The sequence below is a fragment of the Anguilla rostrata genome, chromosome 4 (assembly GCF_018555375.3).
Source record: "Anguilla rostrata isolate EN2019 chromosome 4, ASM1855537v3, whole genome shotgun sequence".
NCBI classification, from domain to species: domain Eukaryota; kingdom Metazoa; phylum Chordata; class Actinopteri; order Anguilliformes; family Anguillidae; genus Anguilla; species Anguilla rostrata.
In genome coordinates this window covers 26,936,935-26,962,164 of record NC_057936.1, presented here as the reverse complement: position 1 = coordinate 26,962,164, position 25,230 = coordinate 26,936,935, and the positions used below count along the sequence as shown (strand labels likewise).

The 25,230-nt window shown below is 47.7% G+C and overlaps 1 protein-coding gene across 29 annotated transcripts in view; it reads left to right on the top strand.

The window, feature by feature from the left end:
* dock7 (dedicator of cytokinesis 7) overlaps positions 1-24,549 on the top strand; it is a 52,752-nt gene extending 28,203 nt beyond the window's left edge. Inside the window, exons 20-53 of one of the 29 annotated variants that reach the window (XM_064331891.1) lie at positions 721-952; positions 2,783-2,947; positions 3,531-3,700; positions 4,944-5,036; positions 6,813-6,902; positions 7,421-7,516; positions 7,613-7,753; positions 7,856-7,969; positions 8,052-8,237; positions 8,538-8,716; positions 8,992-9,161; positions 9,284-9,438; positions 9,845-10,027; positions 10,213-10,348; positions 10,676-10,772; positions 12,109-12,126; positions 12,965-13,018; positions 13,196-13,292; positions 13,738-13,899; positions 14,606-14,758; positions 14,952-15,110; positions 15,523-15,623; positions 15,974-16,166; positions 16,928-17,071; positions 17,176-17,307; positions 17,938-17,952; positions 21,171-21,296; positions 21,402-21,491; positions 21,811-22,047; positions 22,483-22,626; positions 22,829-22,935; positions 23,099-23,266; positions 23,928-23,947; positions 24,050-24,549. In XM_064331891.1, coding sequence (XP_064187961.1) covers positions 721-952; positions 2,783-2,947; positions 3,531-3,700; positions 4,944-5,036; positions 6,813-6,902; positions 7,421-7,516; positions 7,613-7,753; positions 7,856-7,969; positions 8,052-8,237; positions 8,538-8,716; positions 8,992-9,161; positions 9,284-9,438; positions 9,845-10,027; positions 10,213-10,348; positions 10,676-10,772; positions 12,109-12,126; positions 12,965-13,018; positions 13,196-13,292; positions 13,738-13,899; positions 14,606-14,758; positions 14,952-15,110; positions 15,523-15,623; positions 15,974-16,166; positions 16,928-17,071; positions 17,176-17,307; positions 17,938-17,952; positions 21,171-21,296; positions 21,402-21,491; positions 21,811-22,047; positions 22,483-22,626; positions 22,829-22,935; positions 23,099-23,266; positions 23,928-23,943 — 4,323 coding nt within the window. In that variant the 3' untranslated portion in view covers positions 23,944-23,947; positions 24,050-24,549. The other 28 variants (XM_064331894.1, XM_064331910.1, XM_064331887.1 and 25 more) reach the window with 28 other exon arrangements.
* The last annotated feature ends 681 nt before the right edge of the window (positions 24,550-25,230 follow it).

The following is a 25,230-nucleotide window of genomic DNA, read 5'->3' as shown; positions in this document are numbered from 1 at the left end:
TAAGACACATGGTCTATGCTGGTCAATGGGCGGCAGTGTAGTGTAATGGGTAAGGAGTTGGTCCTAGGTCGCAAGTTTGATTCCCCGGTGTAGGACACTGCCGTTGTACCCTGTACTTAACCTGCATTGCTTCAGTATATATCCAGCTGTATAATTGGATAGAATGTAAATGCTGTGTAAACAGTTGTGAAAGTCGCTCTGGATAAGAGCGTCTGCTAAATGCCTATAGTGTGAAGCACGTGCATTGCACACAGGGATGGCGGAGTTTAGGACCTGGGGGGAAGGGTTGCCGTTTTGGCGTGTGGCAGGGAGCGTGCTTTTGTTTGCAGGATGAGGTGGCTGACTGAATCAAGGAGCGGGAGGCTGACTGTACCCTGTGAACCACGCCGTGGGGCAGCTCCCGGCCCCGCCGCAGTGAACCTGCATGTCTGGGCTCAGTGGAAATGGCAACAGAGGGGAGGCTGATCGAATCTCCCCGCTGGTTGTTGATCAGTTGATCTGTGACTGAAATTAGAACCAGGTTTTAAATGGCTGCCCTGAGTTAGGTTTTCTCTATTTGGTGCTTTTTGTCCATGTTGAGTCTGTCTTCTCATGAGTTGATCAGAAGTGATGCATTTTTAACTTGCTGTCATTTACCCCAACTGAGTTGAGTCTTCCTTTCGTAGTTTCCTTTTGATTCACATGTGTCTGTCCTTTCTTCTCTCTCATGGGCTGTGTCAGGACCAGTACCTGGATAAGTTCTTTGCCCTGGTCCACGCGCTGGACGAGCACATGTTCCCCGTGCGCATCGGGGACATGCGCATCATGGAGAACAACCTGGAGACGGAGCTCAAGGCCAGCATCGCCGCCCTCAGCTCCTCCCAGCTGGAGCCCATCGTGCGCTTCCTGCACCTGCTGCTGGACAAGCTGGTGCTGCTGGTGGTGCGGCCGCCTGTCATCGCAGGACAGATAGGTACTGCCTCACTTAAGGGCATGTCTCCAGCGGTGTGTGTGTGATGCCCCCTCTCTGATGGTGTGCGTGTGCGTGTGTGTGTGTGTGTGTGATGTCTCCTCTCCAGCGGTGTGTGTGTGATGTCCCTTCTCTGGCAGTGTGTGTGTGTGTGTGATTTACCCTCTCTGGCAGTGCGTGTGTGATGTCTCCTCTCTGGCAGTGTGTGTGTGTGTGTGTGTGATTTGCCCTCTCTGATGGTGTGCGTGTGTGTGTGTGTGATGTCTCCTCTCCAGCGGTGTGTGTGTGATGTCCCCTCTCTGGCAGTGCGTGTGTGATGTCTCCTCTCTGGCAGTGTGTGTGTGTGTGTGTGTATGTGTGTGTGTGTGATTTGCCCTCTCTGGCGGTGTGTGTGTGATGTCCCCTCTCTGATGGTGTGCGTGTGTGTGTGTGTGATGTCTCCTCTCAGGTGTGTGTGGATGCCCCCTCTCTGATGGTGTGCGTGTGTGTGTGTGTGTGATGTCTCCTCTCTGGTGGTGTGTGTGTGTGATGTCCCCTCTCTGATGGTGTGCGTGTGTGTGTGTGATGTCTCCTCTCCAGCGGTGTGTGTGTGATGCCCCCTCTCTGATGGTGTGCGTGTGTGTGTGTGATGTCTCCTCTCCAGCGGTGTGTGTGTGATGCCCCCTCTCTGATGGTGTGCGTGTGTGTGTGTGATGTCCCTCTCAGCGGTGTGTGTGTGATGCCCCTCTCTGATGGTGTGCTGTGTGTGTGTGATGTCTCCTCTCCAGCGGTGTGTGTGTGATGCCCCCTCTCTGATGGTGTGTGTGTGTGTGTGTGTGTGTGTGTGTGTGTGTGTGTGTGTGTGATTTGCCCTCTCTGGCGGTGTGTGTGTGATGTCTCCTCTCTGGCGGTGTATGTGTGTGATGTCCCTTCTCTGATGGTGTGTGTGTGTGTGTGTGATTTGCCCTCTCTGGCGGCGTGTGTGTGATGTCCCCTCTTTGGCAGTGTGTGTGTGATGTCCCCTCTTTGGCAGTGTGTGTGATGTCCCCTCTTTGGCAGTGTGTGTGATGTCCCCTCTCTGGCAGTGTGTATGTGATGTCCCCTCTCTGACAGTGTGTGTGTGATGTCCCCTCTTTGGCAGTGTGTGTGTGATGTCCCCTCTTTGGCAGTGTGTGTGTGTGTGTGTGATGTCCCCTCTTTGGCAGTGTGTGTGTGATGTCCCCTCTTTGGCAGTGTGTGTGTGATGTCCCCTCTTTGGCAGTGTGTGTGATGTCCCCTCTCTGACAGTGTGTGTGTGATGTCCCCTCTTTGGCAGTGTGTGTGTGATGTCCCCTCTTTGGCAGTGTGTGTGATGTCCCCTCTTTGGCAGTGTGTGTGATGTCCCCTCTCTGACAGTGTGTGTGTGATGTCCCCTCTTTGGCAGTGTGTGTGTGATGCCCCCTCTCTGGCAGTGTGTATGTGTGTGTGTGTGTGTGTGTGTGTGTGTGTGTGATTTGCCCTCTCTGGCAGTGTGTGTGTGATGTCCCCTCTCTGGCAGTGTGTGTGTGATGTCCCCTCTTTGGCAGTGTGTGTGTGATGCCCCCTCTCTGGCAGTGTGTGTGTGTGTGTGTGTGTGTGTGTGTGTGTGTGTGATGTCCCCTCTTTGGCAGTGTGTGTGTGATGCCCCATCTCCCTTTCTTTAAGCCTTTTTTTATTGTTTCAATTGAAGTGGTTGAGGATCTAGTCTAGTTACCATTTTCAGTCTTTCTGTAAATAATGTGTGACACTCAGCTTGTGGTTTACATGTCTTTCTCCATTCTCTGGTTTAATTTTTTTGTATTTTCTAATGTGTGTGTGTTTTGTGTCTGATTCCAGTGAATCTCGGCCAGGCCTCCTTTGAAGTGATGGCTTCCATTGTGAACCGCCTCCACAAGTATCTTGATAGCAGTCAAGATCAACACGGGCGCAACTGCCTACTGTCTTCCTACATCTATTATGTCTTCCGCTTGCCAAATATGGACCCCAACTCCCCATCACCGGGTGAGCACTGGCTATGCCACTTTTAAATAAGTCATTTAAAGATTGAAAAATGCTCTTAAGTGTTTTTTGATGTTGGCCATTCACTCAGTTTGCATGATACCTGTGCGTAATTCACCAACTTGCAGGCGGGTTTGTTGATTATTTTCATTGTGTGAGAATTTTACTTGATTTATGCAGTTTTAAAATGCAAATATGATGTTCAAAACAGGAATAAAAAGGAGCATACTGTATGGTACCGCATAAATGTGCTTTACTATTGTATGTATAGCATGGAGAATACCATTGCCATATTTCATAATAATACATTTGAAATTTGTGTGGAATAAATTATAGAACTTATAACTCAGAAAGTAAAAATTTGTGCAGAAAAATGGAAAAATAGACATAATCTGATATAATGTTGTCTTCCATATATGTGATGAAAGTGTGTGCAGCTTGCCTGTGAAGAGTAGAGTAGATATTGCGGGTGTTGACTCCTCACTGCCCTGTTGGCTGTGTGTGTAACACTGTGCATTGAGCCACCCAGGAGTGACGCAGTCGTGCTGTGAAATGACCCCCCCGCTGTTCTGGTTGTGTGTGCCAGGCCCGGGAGGGCTGGGCGGGTCGGTCCACTACGCCACGATGGCGCGGTCCGCTGTCAGGCCTGCCAGCCTCAACCTCAACCGCTCCCGGAGCCTCAGCAACAGCAACCCGGACATCTCCGGGACGCCCACGTCCCCCGACGACGAGGTCAGGTCCATCATCGGAAGCAAGGTGAGCCGCCCCGGTCTGAACGGCCGCAGCCTGTCCTCAGGAGCGCGCTCAGTGAAGCGCCGGAGGCCTTACCGCTCGGTAGTCAACGTTAGCAAACCGGGTTTTTTATCTGAACATTTTAAACAGCATTTCAAGCTGAAATGAACAGATCCGACAATTCCCTTTACATTAAAAAATGTTGCATTTTTTGTTTACGTTCGTTAAAGCTGAATTTCTTCCCAAGAATTGGCGAAAGTGGAGAATTTTTTGCTCTAAAAAAAAAAACCGGCCTTCAGCAAGTCAGATTTCCTGAATTGTTTCATAATGAGAGTAAAAACTAGTATTTGCTGAGAATCACTGCTAAACTGCGTGGCTTCATGCCCTGGACTGAATGTAAAATGACACACAGTGAACTCTTCACCATGTTGTTCTGTCCATCTATGGCTGGCAAACATCAGCTGGAACATCTTATCTATAGAACTCCTGCATCAGTCTATACGAAAATACGCTTTGCTAAAATATGTTGGTATGGAAACAAAATACAAAAAATACTCATCCTTTTCTGTGAAATATGCAAGCTCACATAAATGTGGTGCATAATCGCTTGCACGATCAGAAAACTGAAAAGGGTGTTTTTTTTTTCTTCTTTTTTCCCTGTCTGGTGGATTGGATCCAGGCCTTCCCAGCCCTAGCCCTCAGGGGGCCTGAGTGTTCAGTGGTTTTTAGTTCCACCCAAGCACCTAACCACCTAACGTAGCTAATGGCTGAAAGCGTGCTCTCGTTTCTGTTTATGTGACTGTAAATGAGTGCTAGCGTACTAGCATGCTAGCGTTGCTGGAGCACAGACTGTACAGGGCCCAGGCCCGGCAGCCCTGATCTGACGCTCAGAACATTCTACCTCTCTCTAATGCACCAAGCAGCTCAAGTGAGCGGCGGCCATGGCTGTGGTGGAGTCCCTCTTGCCGCAGTGTACTTTCTCCTCCTTCCTTTAACCCTGAGACTGTTTAATTCCTGCTTAAGTACTATAGAGCTAAAGCTTAACTCTCATCTGACAGAGGGGGGCCTTCTCCCCCTTACCCCCTGCCAGACTGGCATTCCTGGAAGTTGCTGTTTTGGAATGAGGTTCTTCCTTTGTGGCATTTAAAAAATGATTATATAACCAACTAACATTTGTCCCCTGCTGACTGGTCTTGACCTTTAACCTTTCGCTGTTCCCTTCCTTGTGCTGTGCGCAACCCGCCGGTCCGCCCCCCCCTCCCGACAGGGCTTAGACCGCTCCAACTCCTGGGTAAACACGATGGGGTGCAAGAGCGCCCCCTGGGGATCCAGCCCCGGCTCCGCCTCTGACCCCCTGCAGGTGGTGCCCCCTATAAAACCCCTCACCTTCCAATCTCCTCCCCTCCCCTACCCCCCACCCCCCCACCCCGATCACTCGAACCTTCCCCGCACCTCTCTCCCCCACACAGGAGCTGAAGTCTCCTTGACCCCTTAACCGCCTTCCACTGTAGAATTTAGTCTTCCTCCTCAGAGCGTTCCCTCAGCCTCTCGGGGGGGGGGGGGCAGAGACGGCCACCCCTCCCGCGGCCCTCTCGGCAGCGCGCCGCTCGTCAGTTCCGTGTCTCCGTGGAAACGGCTGCGGAGGGCAGTGGTGACGAGGCGTTTGGAGTGGGAGGGGAAGGGCGGCGGTTTGATGAGCGGGTGTGGCCTTGCATGGCTGTCACACGGCCCCCGAAGAGTCAGCTACATTCCCTCCCCCCCCACTCATCCCGCTCAGTTTGGGCGGGAGTTTAAGTCGCCCCCCCCACCCCCCCGCCCCGCCCCGCCTGCACGCGTCGCAGCCGGCCTGCAGCCGGGGCGTGGCCTTTCGCCCCCACGTAGGCGGTTCAGAGGTTAATCCATTGTCATCTGTTCTCCTCTGTCCCCATCGTTTCCCTTTGTCCTTTGGTTTCGTCCCCGTCACGACCCCCCCCTCTCTCCCCCCCTTGCTAAAAGCCCGTCGTCATCGCCATTTAAACCCATGCACGGCTTCCCTCACTAACACCATTCACAGGTATGCTTGTGTGCACGATGGGATGCTGCATGTGTATGTGTGTGTGTGCGTGTGCGTGCGTTCCCCTGTCTGGGCATGCTGGTGAAACGGCGCCCTCCTCTGGGCTGTCCCCGGCACTGCCTGGGAGCGAGTGTGGCCTGTCTGTGTCCGTGTCGTGGGGTTGTGGAGTCCTTGCTCTTGTGCGTGCTCGTAGCTGTGCAGTTGTGGTGTGGTTGCGCTTGTGGGCTGTCCTTTAATCATTTTGAGTTCGTGGTTTTGCTGCAGTTCGGTCTTTTGCCTTTGTTTGGTGGGGCTGTGTCTAGATGTTGTCCTTGTGGTCATCGGGGATGAACCTGAAAGAGCAGTAATGTCTACTGTGTTGTTTTCTTTTGTATTTGGCTGGCCCGGAATTACTACATTATGAATTTAGTTCCTGAAGGCTCTCATTTAGATGCAATAAGGGGGATGGATGTGCTTCGAGAGATGCTTGATTTGTTTAGCAGTGTAGGATAATATTTAGGGGCTTTAGTGGTCAGTCTTCACGTTTGTTTTAAGTGGCAAAGACAGGAGGTAAATTGAAAAATCAATAATATTCTTTGCAGATTTAATGAATGAAGTAATGCTATAATTTGCTTCAGTTTATGCAAAGATAAAAATCTTTATTTTGACCCATCTTACTGACATTTGGAAAGAACAAACCTGGTCTTGTTTTTACCAGTTTTCAGCTCATGAGAGAAACCACCAGCAGCACAAGGTTTGTCATTTGTAATTAGTGGGTGGGTTTGTTGGTTTGATTTAATCAGGCTAATTAGATAGACCTTAGAGCCTAATGTGTTCCTGTGTGTGTGTGTGCACGCATAATATGTGGTTGGAAATGGATGTCCGTTTGCTAATCTAATTACATCTGGGTATGTAGGTGTCAGCAGGTAGGTGTTGAGTGTGTATGTTGAAGCTGGTTTGTGTGCCTATGTGTGAGTGAGAGTGTGTGTTAGTGAGAACATGCAGTGTGTGTGAGTGTGTGTGTGTGTGTCTGGCAGAAGGTGCAGCACACGCTCCAGTTTTCTCACTAATCTGTTGTCACCCTTCATTCATCTCCACTCATAGGCCATGGAGCGCAGTGGCAATCGCATGTCATCGCACACTGAGACCGCCAGTTTCTTGCAAACTTTAACAGGACGATTACCAACCAAAAAGGTAGAGCACTGCACAGGGGAGGGGCCAGCCTCCGCACACCACGCTTGTCTGTGTCTGTCTGTCTGTCTGTCTGTCTGTTTGAGTTTCAGTTACAGAGTAAATGCTGTACTCTTACTTTTTTTGGAATTTGATGTTGCGAATGAATGAAATGGAATGAATATGGTTTTTCAACTCACTTTGCACCTCTGCTTTGCCACCGGATATTCAGATTCAAATTTGAGTTTGGTGAAATAGTGGCTTTTTTCAGTGGTAATCTTGAATTGATTTGTTAATGACACTTCCTTTTACAGTACGTACATCAGTTTTTCAAGACTCCAGCCAGTGGATTATGAGATATACTTTCTATTTGCAAAGCTGACTGATATTTTAATGCGCTAAGTTGTCTGTTGCTTCTGAGTTTTTTGTTGCAGGAGATTCAGGATGGGATCTCATGCTATGTTTGTTTGTCCGTGTGTGTGTGTGTCCATGTGTGTTTGTGTGTCTGCCTGCCTGCGTGTGTCCTCGTGTGTGTGTCTCAGCTGTTCCATGAGGAGCTGGCCCTGCAGTGGGTTGTGAGCAGTGGCAGTGTCCGGGAGGGAGCCTTGCAGCAGGCTTGGTTCTTCTTCGAGCTCATGGTGAGATCATCGCAAAAGCACCTTCAGCCCTGTTCCTTTAAGAGGGCCTGCTCCCGCCCCTCTCTGACCTCAGACCACGCCTCCCTCCCTCCCCAGGTCAAGAGCATCATCCACCACCTCTACTTCACTGAGCGCCTGGAGTCTCCCAGGAAGAACCGCTTCCCCGAGCGCTTCATGGATGACATCACCGCCCTGGTCAGCACCATCGCCGGGGACATCGTCTCCAGGTTCCAGAAGGTAAGAGGGAGACTGTGCTGACCCAGACCGATCTGAGCAAAGCGCTCTGTGTCTGCGCTTTGACTCTGACCTTTGGCCCTTCCTCCCTCCACCTCTCCTCAGGACCTGGAGCTGGTGGAGAGGCTCAACACCAGCCTGGCCTTCTTCCTGAACGACCTGCTGTCCGTCATGGACAGGGGCTTCGTCTTCAGCCTGATCAAGACCTACTGGAAGCAGGTAGGAGGACGTCGCCGGGCTCCGGTGCGTGTGTGGCGTGCTGATGGCGACCGTAGCGGACGACTGCAGCTTTATGTGCCAGTCTTCCCCTCACCCGCAGGTGTCCACCAAGCTGTACGCGCTGCAGAACCCCACCCTGGAGTCGCTGCGGCTGGACTTCCTGCGCATCGTGTGCAGCCACGAGCACTACGTCACCCTCAACCTGCCCTGCAGCCTGCTCACGCCGCCCGCCTCGCCCTCGCCCTCCGTGTCCTCCGCCACATCGCAGGTGAGCTGGCGCGGCGTCCGGCCGGATAAACCAACAGCAGCGTGCCCTTCGCTTAACGCCAGCCTTCGGACAGCGTAATGGCTTTGACTGAGCTGTTCGTTCATGCGCTATTGCAGATGCCAGCGTCTTACAGGCTTAAAAGACCATATAGGAAAATGGTTCCCCTTATGACACGACCCATCATTATAATACAGTTTCTGCACAGTACATTATGATTATTAAACGTGTTCTGGATAACGACGCTGATAATTCCCGCTCCTTGCTCGAGCTGACCTGCGTGTTCTTCTCCAACGCTTGCAGAGCTCTGGCTTCTCCACGCACGTGCAGGACCAGAAGATCGCCAACATGTTTGAGCTGTCCGTGCCCTTCCGCGAGCAGCACTACCTGGCTGGGCTGGTGCTGACCGAGCTGGCCGTCATCCTGGACCCTGAGGCTGAGGGGTCAGTGCACCTGGGCGCTGGGCCTAGATCGGCTGAATGGTCTGTTTCTCCAAACGCTTTTAGACCATCTCCTCAGGCTTCCTTATATTCATATTGGACTTTATCCAGTAACAATGAGTTCACCCATGTCTTAGAACCACCCAAAACACCTTATTTCTATAATTCATCACCTCATCTCTCCACTGCCCTTAATTACATTTCCACATTGACTCGACAGCATAGTGTTAATGTTACAGAATGGCCTGAGCACGTTCTAGGCAGATTTTGACACGTGTCCGTAACCCTGTGCCTGGTTGGTTGTCTTCCCTGTGTAGGATGTTCGGTTTACACAAGAAGGTGATCAGCGTGGTGCACAACCTGCTGTCCAGCCATGACTCGGACCCCCGCTACGCCGACACGGAGGTGAAGGCCCGAGTCGCCATGCTCTACCTGCCCCTCATCGGCATCGTCATGGAGACCTTACCGCAGCTGCACGACTTCACAGGTGAAGCTCATTTCTGAGTGTGCCATAGTTTCAGTGACAAACAGATCAGTAAATAAACCCCTGTGTGTCCTCTGTAGCTTGATTACTGCAGTCAGTCCTAACTGCTGTCGTCCTCTCCCTAGAATCGCACAATCAGTGGGGTCGTCCGGGCGGGGCGGGGGGTGAAGAGCACGAGGGAGAAGGGAACAGCATCATCAGCCAGACTGTAGCCATGGCCATCGCTGGGACCCCTGTTCCCCAGATGTCCCGGCCCAGCAGCTTCCTGCTCAACCCACAGGTACCGTCCTGAGCTACGAGCCCACACACTGCCACCCTCACACTGTCCTGTTACAGTGCTGTAATGACTAGAAGGCACTAAGCCATGTCCTATCCAGAGGTTTTTATGATTAAAAGGCACTAATTTGTGCACTATTCTCTAAGTGTTTTGCTCCCTTTTTCTTTGAATTCATCCCATATTTTAGCATTTAGCAGGTGGTCTTATCCAGAGTAACTTACACAGCTTACATGCTTTTACATACAATCTCTTTGTACAGCTCAATATTCACTGAAGCAGTTTGAGCCAAACACCTCTCACTAGGGTGCAACAGCAGAGTCAGACCTTCAGCTGTGGAGTTCCAAGCCCAGCTAGCTTTCTCCCTGCTGTGTCTCAGGGTGTGTGCTCTCTGCTCCGCTCCTCCCCTCAGTCCACCCGGCAGCACGGCTCCTTCTCGGCCGAGTCCAGCCGCAGCCTGCTCATCTGCCTGCTGTGGGTGCTGAAGAACGCCGACGAGATGGTGCTGCAGAAGTGGTTCACCGACCTGTCCGTCTCGCAGCTCAACCGCCTGCTGGACATGCTCTACCTCTGCGTTTCCTGCTTCGAGTACAAGGTAAGGCCCGCCCACCGCGGCTCTTCAGCCCGGGCGCGGCCCACCACGGGGACCTCCTCACGTGGTCTTTAAAACCTGCTGAAGGAGGATTTCAGCCGTTCTTTTGTGTGGGATTTCTTCTGCTTGAAAGGACCGAGATAATTGGTTCTTTGCCCGTGAAGCGAACTGTTCTGTTCACGTCGCAGGGGAAGAAGGCCTTTGAGAGGATGAACAGCCTGACCTTCAAGAAGTCCAAAGACATGAAGGCCAAGCTGGAGGAGGCCATCCTGGGCAGCATCGGGGCGCGGCAGGAGATGGTGCGGCGGAGCCGCGGGCAGCTGGGTGGGTCCTCTCTCTCCGCGCGCGGGCCGCCAGGCCGCCTGGAGCTTCTGCTTCGCTTCATTACGCTCATCAGTCACGCTCGTCCCTCTCACTCACCCGTGTAACCCCTTTATCTCAGTCATTGGTCTCGCGCGTGTAAACATGGGAATGCTCGATGAAAACAGCACGCCGTTCAGTCTGTCTGGATTCTGCATTTACCTACAAGCTAGCGAATCTGCTACACCGTATGGAGCCTGGATTTGGGTCCTTCTGCTACCTGACGCGGTGAGCTGCCTCATCCATCTGCGCTCACTGGTCTCTCTCTCTCCCTCCCTCTCCCTCTCCCAGAGAGGAGCCCGTCAGGCAGCGCCTTCGGGAGCCAGGAGAACCTGCGCTGGAGGAAGGACATGACGCACTGGCGCCAGAACAGCGAAAAGATGGACAAGTATGCTCCTTTTCACACCCACGCACGCACGCACATGTGCATTCTCACACACGCGCACCCACACACATGCACACACACGTATGCACACGTGTGCACACACACACACACACACACACACGCTCCTTTTAGCTATAGGCAGTTTGACAGGTAGCAAATGACTCATGTGCTTAAATTAAAAAATTAGATTAAAAACTCCTTACCTGGACACTTCACAGGGACTGGCCCAAAATAATGAACACTGGAGCTCACGTTGCTCAGTCGTTGCAAGGAGTTTTTACTCTAGTTTGACCATCCTGGCTGTTGAGCACCTATCCAGTCCTCTCTTATTTAGCTGGCTTGAAGCACGTTGGGCATCTTCTTTATCGAACTCCTGTGCTTAGCTCACGAGGCCTGGTATGGTAGCTGAGCGTCACGGTTTGTGGCCATGCTATCTGCTACTGTTGCTTACTGCCGCAATACATTTCATCAGAGAGGCTTTTGGGCAAAAACTGTTAGCTTGATAAATGTGGTCTTCTAACTGATTTGGAAGACTGGTAGAATATCTAATTTGTTTTGATTCAGGAGACCTGGAAAGCTGATACTATCAGGTGAAGTTGCCTACATCTCCATCTGTTGTCCAGCATTGTGTCCTTGTGCATTGTACTAAAAGTGCAAATAGTTAGAATTAGTCTGAAGGAGGCTGTTTTTTTCAGAATGTCTTTATAAGGTTGGCCAATTGATCTGTCTTTAGTGGAGATATGAGCCTAATTAATTGGCCTCCTCATCTCTTTCATGGTGATTATTGTGCCGGGTCTTCTCTGGCTTGCAGGTGAGGGGCTGCAGTAACACACACAGAGTGTGATATAATGAGAATCAAAAGTATCTACTCCATTAATAGAGCATTAATGTGCCCTGCAGACACCCTGATCCAGGGTAACACACACAGCTTTCCTTCTACATGTTCATTTTTACAGATGGATGTGTTCAGGTTCAGTTCAGGTCTAGTACATTGCTCAAGGATACAGAAACGGACAAGAACTGCAGACATTTGAAGCTGCCATTCTTATGTAGGCTCTGGTGTAATCAAGTGAACTCTTAACCGAAGGGTCTGTTTTCAGTCCCACAAGCCTCCTAGAAACGGGCAGGTTCTGTAATTGGCTGTGCTGCATTGCAATGAGCAGATCTGTGCAAGCTGCTGTACGTCTGGTCATGTACAGTGGCTAGTCAGAATGCTACAGTACTGGTTGTTAAGGTGATGACCAGTGAAAGAGGCGTGTCCTCAGGTGCGTTGTTGTCCTTTGCAGAGCGGTGTTAACTCATTCCTCCAATTGTGTTTTCTCATGTGCTGTGTGTTTAGGAGCCAGAAAGCAGTCAGGTATTGTAAATCTGGAGTGTGTTGCTTTGGTCTCCTCCTGCTTCTACCTGAATTACAGATCCACTTCCCCCTTTAATGGTGCTTGGGTTGGTTTTTCTCTTTGATTTTTCTTTTACAGTGCTGTGCTTTTAACCAGTTTTAAGGATGGTGCCTGCTTTTCGTTTCGTGGTTTCGAGTCTCTTGGGTTGAGCGCTGTCATGTGATTCTGTCCTGACCTGTATATGAAAGTTTCTCCTAAGCAATGAAAACAAACACCATTTAAATCAATGGATTTATGGGTATTGATATTGCCCATTAAAAAAAATGAGATGCATATGAGTATCTTTCTAAATCTATCTGTCTGAAAAATCAAGTGCTGGTGTAAACCCACTGATCTGTCAACAAAGACAGTATTGATTTATTCCAAAGAAGAATATAAAGAAAAGAAAATCAAACTGAAAACAAAGCCATTTAGTGTGATTAAAGCAGGGGCCCTTTGTTGAGGTGGCCGTGGTCCAGTTCTACAGGAATCACATCTTCCTTCCTGTGAAGGTTTTGTGGAGTAACAGGCTTGCTCTCTTTCTCTCTCTCGCCCCCCTTTAATCCGAGAAGCCCTTCTGCTGGGTGTGTGCATGGCAGGAGTGTCTGGAGCGGGCACGTGCCAGTCACTGTGTACGTGTCCAATCCGCACCCCTCCCTCCTCCCATCCCAGCCTAAGCCCCTCCCCCAGCCTCCCCCTCCCCCCGCCCCCAGTCTGTGCTTCCTAACGAGCCCTCTTGGATACGGGCAACTCCGCTCTACATGTGTAACCACATGCATCTGGTGTGAGTACTGAACGTGTGAGTACTGTGCTGTGCAGGTTTAAAGAGACGCTACTGCGCAGTGGGAGAGCCCAGGACCCTTTATTAGTTAGGTGTGTAGCGCGTTGGCGACCGCGATAATGCCCTGCCATTATCTCCCTCTGTCCCCAAATCTCACGTTCTTTGAACATGAAAGATCTGCTTTTATGTGCTGCCACTGGGAATACAGTCTCTCTGGAGATTCCGCACAGATGGGTGAGCTGACTGTGTTTTCCTGTTCGTCGTGGTAGGACCAGAGCAGAGTTGGAGCACGAAGCACTTATTGATGGCAATCTTGCGACGGAGGCGAATTTAATCATTTTGGACACCCTGGAAATTATTGTGCAGGTATTTATTGAAAAAGGCCTGTTTTGATAAAGTGCAATGTTTTTAATATCCATTAATCTGTAGATTACAATCCCATAATGATGTTTGTACTCGCACAAGGCAGTGTATGAACATCATTATGAGATTGTCCTGTTGTTTTGTGCACGCAAATACATGAACGTATCTACTAATGTCTATACCCCAGTCCTGTAATGCCTATACACTAGTACTGTAATATCTATGCATCAGTACTGTAATGTCTATACCCCAGTACTGTAATGTCTATACACTAGTACTGCAATGTCTATGCACCAGTACTGTAATGTCTATACACTAGTACTGCAATGTCTATGCACCAGTACTGTAATGTTTATACACCAGTATTTATTATGCCTGTATAGCAGTGCTGTAATGTCTGTGCCCTAGTATTGTAATGTGCTCTGTGGCTGTGCTGTCTCCACTGCAGTGTGGTGACGTGTGTGTGTCTGCGCAGACGGTGTCGGTGACAGAGTCGAAGGAGAGCATACTGGGCGGGGTGCTGAAAGTGCTTCTGCACAGCATGGCCTGCAACCAGAGCGCCCTCTACCTGCAGCACTGCTTCGCCACGCAGAGGGCGCTGGTCTCCAAGGTGAGCAACACTGGAAGCGGTAGAGCTGGCTGTCTGTCCCAGGATCTCATGTGATGAGCACTGTTCACTAAGACAGACCTTCACTGGAACCCTGTCTCTTCATAAACGGGACAGATTATATAAAGTGGGTTTAATTGGATCCAGTCCTCAGCCCCATGGGGGGCATGTTGCCATTGTAATGTTTAGGCTCAAACCTGTGGATCAGTGACATGCAGCTGTCGTTGGAGCTGTGTGGTTGCAGATTGATTTTAAGGACTGTATGTGTGTCTGTGTTTACACATGCTTGTGTGTGTGTGTGTGTGTGTACGCATTCTTGTGTGTGTGTGTGTGTGTGTGTGTGTGTGTGTGTGTACGCATTCTTGTGTGTGTGTGTGTGTGTGTGTGTGTGTGTTTACACATGCTTGTGTGTGTGTGTGTGTGTGTGTGTGTGTGTACGCATTCTTGTGTGTGTGTGTGTGTGTGTGTGTGTGTGTGTGTGTGTGTGTGTTTACATGCTTGTGTGTGTGTGTGTGTGTGTGTGTGTGTGTGTGTGTGTGTGTGTGTGTGTTTACATGCTTGTGTGTGTGTGTGTGTACGCATTCTTGTGTGTGTGTGTGTGTGTACGCATTCTTGTGTGTGTGTGTGTGTGTGTGTGTGTGTGTGTGTGTGTGTGTGTCGCATGCTGTGTGTGTGTGTGTGTGTGTGTGTGTGTGTGTGCGTGTGCCAGTTCCCCGAGCTGCTGTTTGAGGAGGAGACGGAGCAGTGTGCTGACCTGTGCCTGCGCCTCCTGAGGAACTGCAGCAGCAGCATCGGCACCATCCGCTCCCACGCCAGCGCCTCCCTCTACCTGCTCATGAGGCAGAACTTCGAAATCGGCAACGTGAGTCAGTCGCCCAGGAAACGGTTAAATCTTTCCACAATGCGTTATTTTCATCACTGGTCATGGTTATAAATTATTAAAGTATATAAATTATATAAACTGCTGAAGATCAAAAAGATTGGTTTAAAACTGCATGGCTGCAGAGGTTTGTTGCGCGTGCATCCTGTTCATGCTGTTGAATGCCTTCCTGCAGAACTTTGCGCGGGTGAAGATGCAGGTGACCATGTCCCTGTCGTCGCTGGTGGGGACGTCGCAGAACTTCAACGAGGAGTTCCTCCGCCGGTCGCTCAAAACCATCCTCACCTACGCAGAAGAGGACCTGGAGCTGAGGGAAACTACGTTCCCAGATCAGGTGAAACTCCTAGGTGTTCATTTCATCAGTGACATGCATAGAGCGAAGGGACTGTCCTTATAGTGAGAACTGCACAGGGAGCCATGGGTTTGTGTTTACAGTGAGATGGGCTTCCCAAAAAAGCTTCTAAATGAATTATTAATATTGGAGCAACAGGCTAATCATTGAAGATATTCAGTTCGAAGATATACAGATATTAATTTGAAAAGTTTTGGATTACACACTGTCTGAGATCAGGTGACTTGACAACACACAGGGCGGAGGGCAAATTTCATCAGTTTAATCTTCACACGTATAGGCTGACCAGATAGATGTCTGAGCATGTCTGACACTAAAGCCGTAAATAGGTGTGGGTTGAGTCTTGTGACAAACGAGCGCATGGTGAAGGCTCCTGCTGGTCTGACTTTTTCAGGTCCAGGATCTCGTGTTCAATCTTCACATGATCCTGTCTGACACGGTGAAAATGAAGGAGCATCAGGAGGACCCCGAGATGCTTATCGATCTCATGTACAGGTATTGACACTTCAATTTACGGCCGCTGGAGGTATTTATACTTTCATTCGCAGACATTGATTCCCCTCAGCAGTAGTTTGTTCACTTTGAGACTATAAATTGAGGAGAGAAGTAGGCAGGCTGGCAGGCAGCCTGAAATTTACAGTGATGAGAACATGGCTTTGCCCAGTGACCGGCACCATTCAAAACATGCCTTTGAAATGATGAAATTAATTATGCTGATTGCAGCTGTAAATCAGTCCGGATTTATGACGGTTGTTCAGTGATAGATCAGGTCCAGACTGTGCTGTACGTACGTGGGTGAACATAGCTGGGCTGAACGTATTGTGTCGTCTGTGGAACCTGTGTAGAATCGCCAAAGGGTACCAGACGTCCCCGGACCTGCGCCTGACGTGGCTGCAGAACATGGCGGGGAAGCACTCGGAGAGGAACAACCACGCCGAAGCGGCGCAGTGCCTGGTGCACAGCGCCGCCCTGGTGGCCGAATACCTCAGCATGCTGGAGGACCGCAAGTACCTCCCGGTCGGCTGCGTCACCTTCCAGGTGGGCAATGATTGGATGCCTGTGACTCAGAAAATGAGCTGTTTCATTGCTGTTCTGTGATTCATTAGCTATTGAAAGGAAATTAAGAATAAAACCTGCGCACGTAGTAATGCTTCAGAGATCACGTGATGATCATATTTCACCATGCGAGTGTACCTGTTGGTTTTGAAGACCTGCTGGATCAAATGGTTAACCACCATACGGTGTAAGTTATTACTCTTTAATTTCTTTAATTAAGTATGGCACTTGGACTCTACAGCTTACCTAAAGCCTTTTGGAATGCACATGTTTATTCACAGAAGATATGACTGTTAATACCCTGGACATCACAGGCACAGCCTATATAAACATGGTGATTATCTGCATGCCTCAGGAGCTGCATAAAATCAGTGGGAGAGAAAGGCTCTCTTGCAGAAGGAATAAATGCATCAAAAGAAATCGTGTGCAGTCTTTTTGAAATTATGCCTTTAATTCTATTTTCTGCTACTTAAGTGGCATAACTAGTATTTTGTACTGTAGGCTACCAAAATGACATCATACTGATGTTAGAAGCAGTAAGTCTTTGATATTAGAATATTAGATACTCACTCTTGTATTTCTTTAAATTGAAGCACTGTTTGTGCATTGTGACCAATACCCATTTATTTATGGCCTTAAATTATGATAAAGAAACTGTTGAAGAGCATTTCTGAGGGCTTGTGCTGAGGGGCCGTGACCTGCAGACCAGAAGTAGCCCGGTTGAGTCTCGCCTTTTCCCGCAGAACATCTCGTCGAACGTGCTGGAGGAGTCGGCGGTGTCCGACGATGTGGTCTCCCCCGACGAGGAGGGCATCTGCTCTGGGAAGTACTTCACCGAGGCGGGGCTGGTGGGGCTGCTGGAGCAGGCGGCCGCGTCCTTCTCCATGGTGAGCGAGCGGCGCTTCGGGCCTTTCCGGGCCGCGCGGGGTCGCGGTGCGGTGCGGCGCGTCACGGCGGCGGCGGCGTTTGACCCGCTCCTCGCTCTGTTTAGGCCGGGATGTACGAGGCGGTGAACGAGGTGTACAAGGTCCTCATCCCCGTCCACGAGGCCAACCGCGACGCCAAGAAGCTGGCCACCATACATGGTAAACTGCAGGAAGCCTTTGGCAAAATCGTCCACCAGGTAAATGCTGCTCTCTTGGCTCTTCGAGAGCTCTCCGGCGCTAATAGCATGCGCGCGGCAGTACCCTTGCGCCAGGTTTGCGCGCTAGCCGTTTGCGCGGCGTCCCTGGCAGCGCTTCTGTGCATGCGGAAACAGGACTTTAGCTGCGAGCGGCCCGTGTGCGCCACGTGCTGCTGTGCTCTCCCGGGCCTGCGGGGGCTCCTGTGCGTTATCTGCCTACATCTCTTTAGCGCGCACACGCTACGGGACCTGAGCTGATCCTGTGCCAGGCTACCTTTGGATTTTTTTATATGGGGGTTATACAGTATGGCCTGTTTCTCAATAGTTACACTTCTGTCGTTTCTTTCAATGTCACTGTGGTGAAAATACTAAAGAACAGTTTAACGTATTGGTCATAACAACTTAGAAAATCCTTATGTTGAGATGTAGGCTATTAAACTGTAGAGAGCGTTGCTTATAGCTAATGCTCCGGCTGAGGCCCGTCCTTCCTGCCCATTCCAGTGGAAGGGCCCAGGGGGACAGGTGTTAGAGTCAGCTGTAGGGAGGGCCACTCATCCGCCTGATTTTGCTCTTTTCCTTGCTGTAATGTGATTTTGTGTTTATTTGTCCCGTATTTTCTTTGTCACACAGAGCACTGGCTGGGAGGTAGGTCGTGTTCTAGTTCCCGCTTGCCCACATGTGCTAGCTGTGGGCGTTCTGTTGCTCTCTTCTGTGAGAACGATCCATTAACCTCTTTGAGTTTTACTGTCCGTGGGACTGTTGTGATGTACGGGGGTTGCGTCCCCGCCCTCCTCCCCCCTCCCCCCTCTTTTTAAAATAAAACACTGTTAACGTGACAGTTTGGCAGGCAGTGCATGGGATCCAAAGTGTCGCACTAATGAAGAGTCTTGGTGAATGCATCACCCATCATCTCTCTCACCAGCACTGGCATCCGACATTTCTTGTTTCCGTGCATCTCATCTCACCCCCCAGGGTTCGATTTAAGTGCCGTTTAGGTTTACTTTCCAGTCCTCCCATCTCCTGTGCATCTAATACACACGAGCAAAGAAGAAAAAACTTACAAACGGCAAAACAACATATAAAATAATGTATTTTCTGTGATATATATTAAAAAACCAAAAAAGTTTCACAGAACGGTTAATACAGGTCCTCAAGGAAACTTGAAAGTACATTTCAGTGTACTTGAATAATTAGTTAATTTATGCTTTATTTTAATATTGTTTTTTTTTCTTTGTAGTTAAGGACCTCTCTGTTTTTTTTAACTAAATCGACCCCTGAATTTTCATTTGTATTGATTTAGTGTGTTTACTGGTATTAACCTCTAATTGTTACTCATGGTTTATTGCATGAAAAGGACAGAGCAAACACCCACACCCCTCACACCTGTGTGTGCTGTGTGTGTATGTGTGCGCGCGCGTGCATCCGTGTGTGCGTGTGTGTGCGTTTAGGGCTGGTTGATATACCATAACAATAATGTAATATAATGCTAATTGCTACTATAGTTTTCTTTTCATCTTTTTATAATTATGCCTGATGCAGTAGTAAACATCCAGGCTTCAGAGGCCGTGTGAAGTGCTTCCGGGAAGAAAAAAAACATCACTGATATCTGTTGTTTTGATGACAGCCAATCGGCAACAAGGTTGTAAAAGTAATCATGTGATGTGTTTTTGTCAGTCACATGGAAACTGCAAGGCCTTGCTTCTGATTAGCTTATCAACACTCAGTAGTGGTCAGTGGTCATGGTTTTTTTTTTCTTTCCCCCAGAAGCATTTCATTTGGCCTATGAAGTTTGGATGTTTAGTACCGTTTAGTACTGTTTAGTATCAGGTATGATTAAAGAAAAAAAGATGAACGCTTATACATGGATGATATGGTGATTGTTTTTCCGCCTAAAAAACATTTGATAATGTCCATATGGTTCATCGCCCAGCCCCGGTGCATGTGTGTGTACGTGTGTGTGTTCTCTCTGGACTGTCTGTTGGGAGAGATGGGTGCTACTGTCCCCTGTACCCTACTTTCCTTTGCCTGCCCCCTGTCTTTATATCTCTTTCTCACTGCATGGGTTGGATCTTCCATATTCCTGGTTATCAGCTTTTTTTTCCTCCATAAAATGTTTTTTTTCTCACCATAGGTGCTGCTCTTTGTTTGTGTTTGTCCGTTTGTCCGTTTGTTTTTTGTTCTTTTTTGGAAGTTCCTGGCCCTGATTAAAATATTTTCTGTTTTCTCCTTTTGATTTCCCTGGTTGCCGACCCCTCCTTCCCACTTTAATTAATGTGTGTTGTGGTAAGTTCCTAGTATGAGGGTTTTTTTCTGTTTCTTAATGGGGAACCGAATGCAATGAACCAAACAAGGACTGAGCCAGACCAGATTCCGCTCTGAGCAAGAGATGGAGGCTGTTTCCCCCCCTTGCTTAAAATCGGATGGTTGAATCAAAATTTGTGATCTGCCCGGACCAAAAAACAAACAAAACAAAAAAACCAGGCCACTTCCCGTTGGCCTTGAGTAGGCTGCTCTGGCTCAGCCCGGTGTTGTTTGCCCACGCTCATGTCTCCTCACTGCACACACCTGTTTCCATGTGACTGGTGCACTCTGCTCGACCCATGATGCTCTCAGCCGGGCTGTGGTCTTGTTGCCTCTCGCAGCTGTCCTGCCAGTGCCTAATCACGTTACCTGCTTCAGATGGCTCAATCAGGAAGACCCGTGTTTCCTCCCCCTTTTGCGCTTACGTCCTGTGCTTCACTCTCGCATTTCGCAGCCGACTGTGTTTCTTTCTCTTTCCTGTCAGTCTCGTGTCCTGTCTTATTAAGTTGCTTACTCCATTTTCTTTATCCATTACTCAACACCAGGATTACCTTAATAATAATAACTCCGGAGCGAAGCAGGGCCTGTGGACCCATGGGGACTAATTATACTAGGTCCACGTGTAGATATGGTGTAGATACATCATAAAAGCATAATTCAGAATCCTTGACATCGCATATATATCCAAATGTGATGTTCCACGTTAAGCGATGCCCATACTGGCATATCGTAGTGTAACCAGAAGGGCTGTCCTCTGTCCTTGTATAAGAGCATTGCTTTATATTTTCAGAATTTCAGGAACTTTGACACCTGCTTTTGATAAGTTCTGTGCAAGCAGGACTATGGTTGCTAGCTAACCAGCAACTCTGGTGATCTCTTGTAGCTTCCTGTAACATATGCCTGAGTAACATAGATATTCCTTACTGAAAGACAGGAAGACAGGGATGTTTATGTACAAAATTCTCATCCCATGTCTGATATGGGCATCAGTGTGAAGTGTGTCAGTAGCCTCAGACCTATGCCGTAAATAAAATTTTATCAAAACCTAGATGCATTAGTTCCAGAAAGACAGGGGGCCTTGTTAGTAGTATTTCACAAGGCAGAAATAGACTGACTTCAGATCAGTACATACAGATTGCATGATGTCAGTACAGCGTGCTTAATTTTCACTTTCAATGGTCCGTACGTGCTCGTGTTTTTTGAGGTGGTCTCTTGGGCCAAGTGACATTACCCATTTATAACTGAGTGTACACATGTTGTCCATCCTCTGACCAAAAAACGTTTTGAGTCAGTAGTCAATTTATCAATGTAATCATTTACATTTGGTGTTATAACTTAACAGTTTAGTGCTGTGTATTAAACATGACCTTTTCCCTCTGTTTTCAGCTTTTTTCTATGATGTTTCAGCTAATGTGTTTACTCTCAGCTTCTGGTTTCAGTAGTGAAAATGAGTTACATTACAGTTTGTGCTTAGTTCACTTATTTTATTTGGAAAAAAAATGTTTTAACGGTTATATACTATGTTCTGATCAATGTGCCTTGTCCATTTATAGGATGGTAAGAGAATGTTTGGTACCTATTTCCGAGTTGGATTTTATGGATCAAAATTTGGAGACTTGGACGAGCAAGAATTTGTGTACAAAGAGCCAGCTATCACCAAATTAGCGGAAATATCTCACAGGCTTGAGGTAAACTCCTTCCACAGCTGTTAAAAATGACTTGCAAAAAAAAAAGTCATTTTTGTGTCACTTGAAGATTTACTTATGTGTGGCCTTTTTGTTTACTTTTATCAGGGATTTTATGGGGAAAGGTTTGGAGAAGATCAAGTTGAAGTGATTAAGGACTCCAATCCTGTGGACAAGTGCAAGTTGGACCCAAACAAGGTAAAATCATGTATGACATTCTGGAGCAAACTGGAATGCCTGATACATGGTCTTTTCTATACATCATCTCTTAAGAAACTAGTTGGTTTGAATCTGGTACAAGTCTGGCTTTAATTCTGAGAAAATTGTAGATCTGGTTGCATTAAGGGTAAGCATTGTCATTTAAGCTAAATTAAAAGATGTTATTAGACTCAATAGTCTACCTTACTTCATGTCAGTATTACACTTTTATTACTTTTTTTATTACTAACTGCAGTATGACAATGGTCCACAGGTTTTGTTACCAATCTTTTTACCGCTATTTGTCCACAATGTGTAGGCATTTGTTCAGATAACCTACGTGGAGCCCTACTTTGACACCTATGAGATGAAGGACCGCATCACATACTTTGACAAAAACTACAACCTGCGGCGCTTTGTGTACTGCACACCCTTCACCCTGGACGGCAGGGCACACGGGGACCTCCACGAGCAGTTCAAGCGCAAGACCATCCTGACCACCTCCCACGCCTTCCCCTATATCAAGACCCGCATCAACATCATTCACAAAGAGGAGGTGAGGCTGTCGGCTTGTCTCCCCCTCTCTCTGTCTCCTCCTCTCATTCTGTCTCTCTCATCCATGCGCACACACAATTCAACCATTCACCTAAATTGCAACATTCTAATCGTGTAAATATGTGACATTTTGTGAAATATTGGGACTAGTTGGTCCTCCAGTGTCTGACAGGTGTAAAAAAAAAAACAAACATGCCCTGTGGGCACCGCTGGCACAGTCAGTTGTGGATTCAAAACCTGACTATGGGCCCCACTTAAGTTAATTCTTAAATGGCTAGTGTAGTGCATCATGCTTCCTTACCAAAGAAAATTTAAAAAGGGGCATCCCAGTCCAGTACAGGACTGCACTGCAAACTGTTCCAGACCATACGTCAGAGTGATATAGCACACAGTCCAGCCAGTGCTCTCAACTGCATCCAATTGGTCCTGTGTGCAGATCATCTCCATGCCCATTGAGGTGGCCATCGAGGACATGCAGAAGAAGACCCAGGAGCTGGCTTTCGCCACCCACCAGGACCCATCGGACGCCAAGATGCTGCAGATGGTGCTGCAGGGCTCCGTGGGCACCACTGTCAACCAGGTGAGCCGAACTGCTGGGCCAGCCATGCTCTCACACCGTCCCACCGTCTTTGATTGTGTCCAAACTGTTCAAAATAGTGAGACCTGTGACGTACCTCACTGTGTGTTGCGTTAATACAGTTATTAGGTAGCCTCAAATGCAAGCCAAAATGTGTCAACTAAGGAAAGTTTGAGTAGATATGGAGTGTTTTTTTCCCACATAGGGACCTCTGGAAGTTGCTCAGGTCTTCCTCTCTGAAATTCCAAGTGACCCCAAGCTCTACCGACACCACAATAAACTACGCCTGTGCTTCAAAGACTTCACAAAGAGGTACAAATGAGATCGGTCATGGAGCGATTAACACAAACAATATGGCACATTGATTTTATGTTTTACTACAAGCATTGCAGTCTGGTTTGGGGAGAATGAGCAGCACAAGAATTGAAAATATTCATGATGAAAATGGCGCTTAAATCTTGATTCATTTTCCCAGGTGTGAGGACGCCCTCCGCAAAAACAAGAGCCTGATCGGTCCTGACCAAAAGGAGTACCAGCGGGAGCTGGAGAGGAATTACCACCGTCTGAAGGAGGCCCTGCAGCCCCTCATCAACAGGAAAATCCCCCAGCTCTACAAGCCTGTCCTACAGGTCACCTCTCACAGGTCAGAGGGAGTGGGCTATATTATACCACTGTCCTACAGGTTAAAGGATAACACTGTCCTGTAGGTCAAAGGGTTGAGGGTATACTGCCATCAAATCACTGTCCCACAGGTCTAAGGTAAAAGGATAACATTGTCCTACAGGTTCAAGGGTAGGGCATATGCTCCATTATAGCACTGTGCTACTGGTCAGAATGGGGGATATACTAATATATTACAGCACACTGTACTGCGGTTCAGGTATACACATGATCCACCACAGTTTATACATTCCTACATTACAGTGCATCATGTAAACTGTACACTTAATTCCATGTGTTGATGAACGCATGTTGAGATGCCTGGAGGAGGATGGATGAGTAAAATTCAATTAGAGCAATTTTTTAGACCTTTCTGGATTATTGTAGGATTTTAATAGACCCACTCATTACTACAATCTGTGGTGAAGATCTTTCTACATATGCAGTGCCCTCCAACAAAAGGGCACTGCAAAAAATAACTAATTTTACTCTACCGTTCCCATACGTTTGGAGGGCACTGTATGCTCACTTATGCCCAAAATGGCTCGTGATTACACCTATACCCCTCAGTTCTACCCCCTTATCTGAATGTATACATTTTCAGTTATGTTTTGTGTGTAAACTCTTGTTTATTCAACATGCAGCAAACGGACAGCTTGACAAGGTAGTTTGACAATATAAATATATTATATAAGACTTTAAAAATGTGGTCTTAAAAATTATATCCTATTGCAGTACTTTGATAATTTTCAACCTTTGTTCACAGGGATTCCTTCAGTAGAATGAGTCTTCGCAAGTTGGATATTTGAAGATGAAGAAGAAACAACTTATGCTAATTTATTCATGTGTAAATATTGGTCTCTTCATAAGCCAGTGTTCCGTCAGTAAATGAAAAGCTAGTGTTAAAAGTTTGGTACGTCATTCCATTCTTATTCGTTTACAGACAAACTGTTACACAATCAGTCGATTATAAAGCGTGTCTTATTGCGATGTGTCAAATATGGGTTCGATTACTTGTGTGCACTTTTTTTTTTTAAACTGTGTCCGAATGCATTTTACTAGACAAGGTACAACTTGAAAGTTTACTATTTAATCGATAAGAAAAACAAGCAAAAAATGTAACACTATTTATCATGTAATGGTTTATCATTTTTAGTTACTGATTTTGTTAAATTAGGAAAATGTTTTAAACATGTCCTCAAAAACAGTGTACGTAGTTTTTGTTTACTTTAAATATTTTACTAAATAAATATTTTATTGTCCGTATCAATGCATTTTGATTGGAGGTCCCCAAATAGCAACATATTGCCTGTGTATGCTGGTGTTTAACGAGAGAAGAGAATCACCTACACAAGCAGGGCAGAGCTATATAAGACCAGACGTACAGTAGCCATTTTAATCACATCTGGAAGGCACATGTCCAGTCACCGTGTCCACAATTCAGGGCTGGTCCAGCGAGTCTTCTGGACTACCCTCAACGGTTAAGTTGATGCTGTGTTATAAACAGTACCTCAGGAGGGATTATTTGTGTATGCTGCAGTTTGAACGACTTGCAGTGCATGGCACAGCAGTGACAGTCATATTTAGATGCAAGGGAAGCATATGCTGCAGCAGTAAGAACTAGCATACTGGAATTTAAAGAATTAAAAAATGTAATACATTTCACACACTGTTGGATCACAAAATCGCGTAGGTTTTCATGACACTGCATCAAACCAGTAATGCGTCCAAATGAAATGAATTTATCCTTATCTGAAGCAGATGATTGTTCAAGCAGACAAAAATTGCGTTCACCTGAGCTAAGAGGATTAATGTAATCAAGCTTTCCCTGTGTAAAATGGCTACTCTTACTCAGATAATTAAAAGTACAAGTACACAAACTTGCTTCATTCCCCACATTACCTTCACTACACAACACCATCTACCATCTGTTCTGGTTCAGTTATC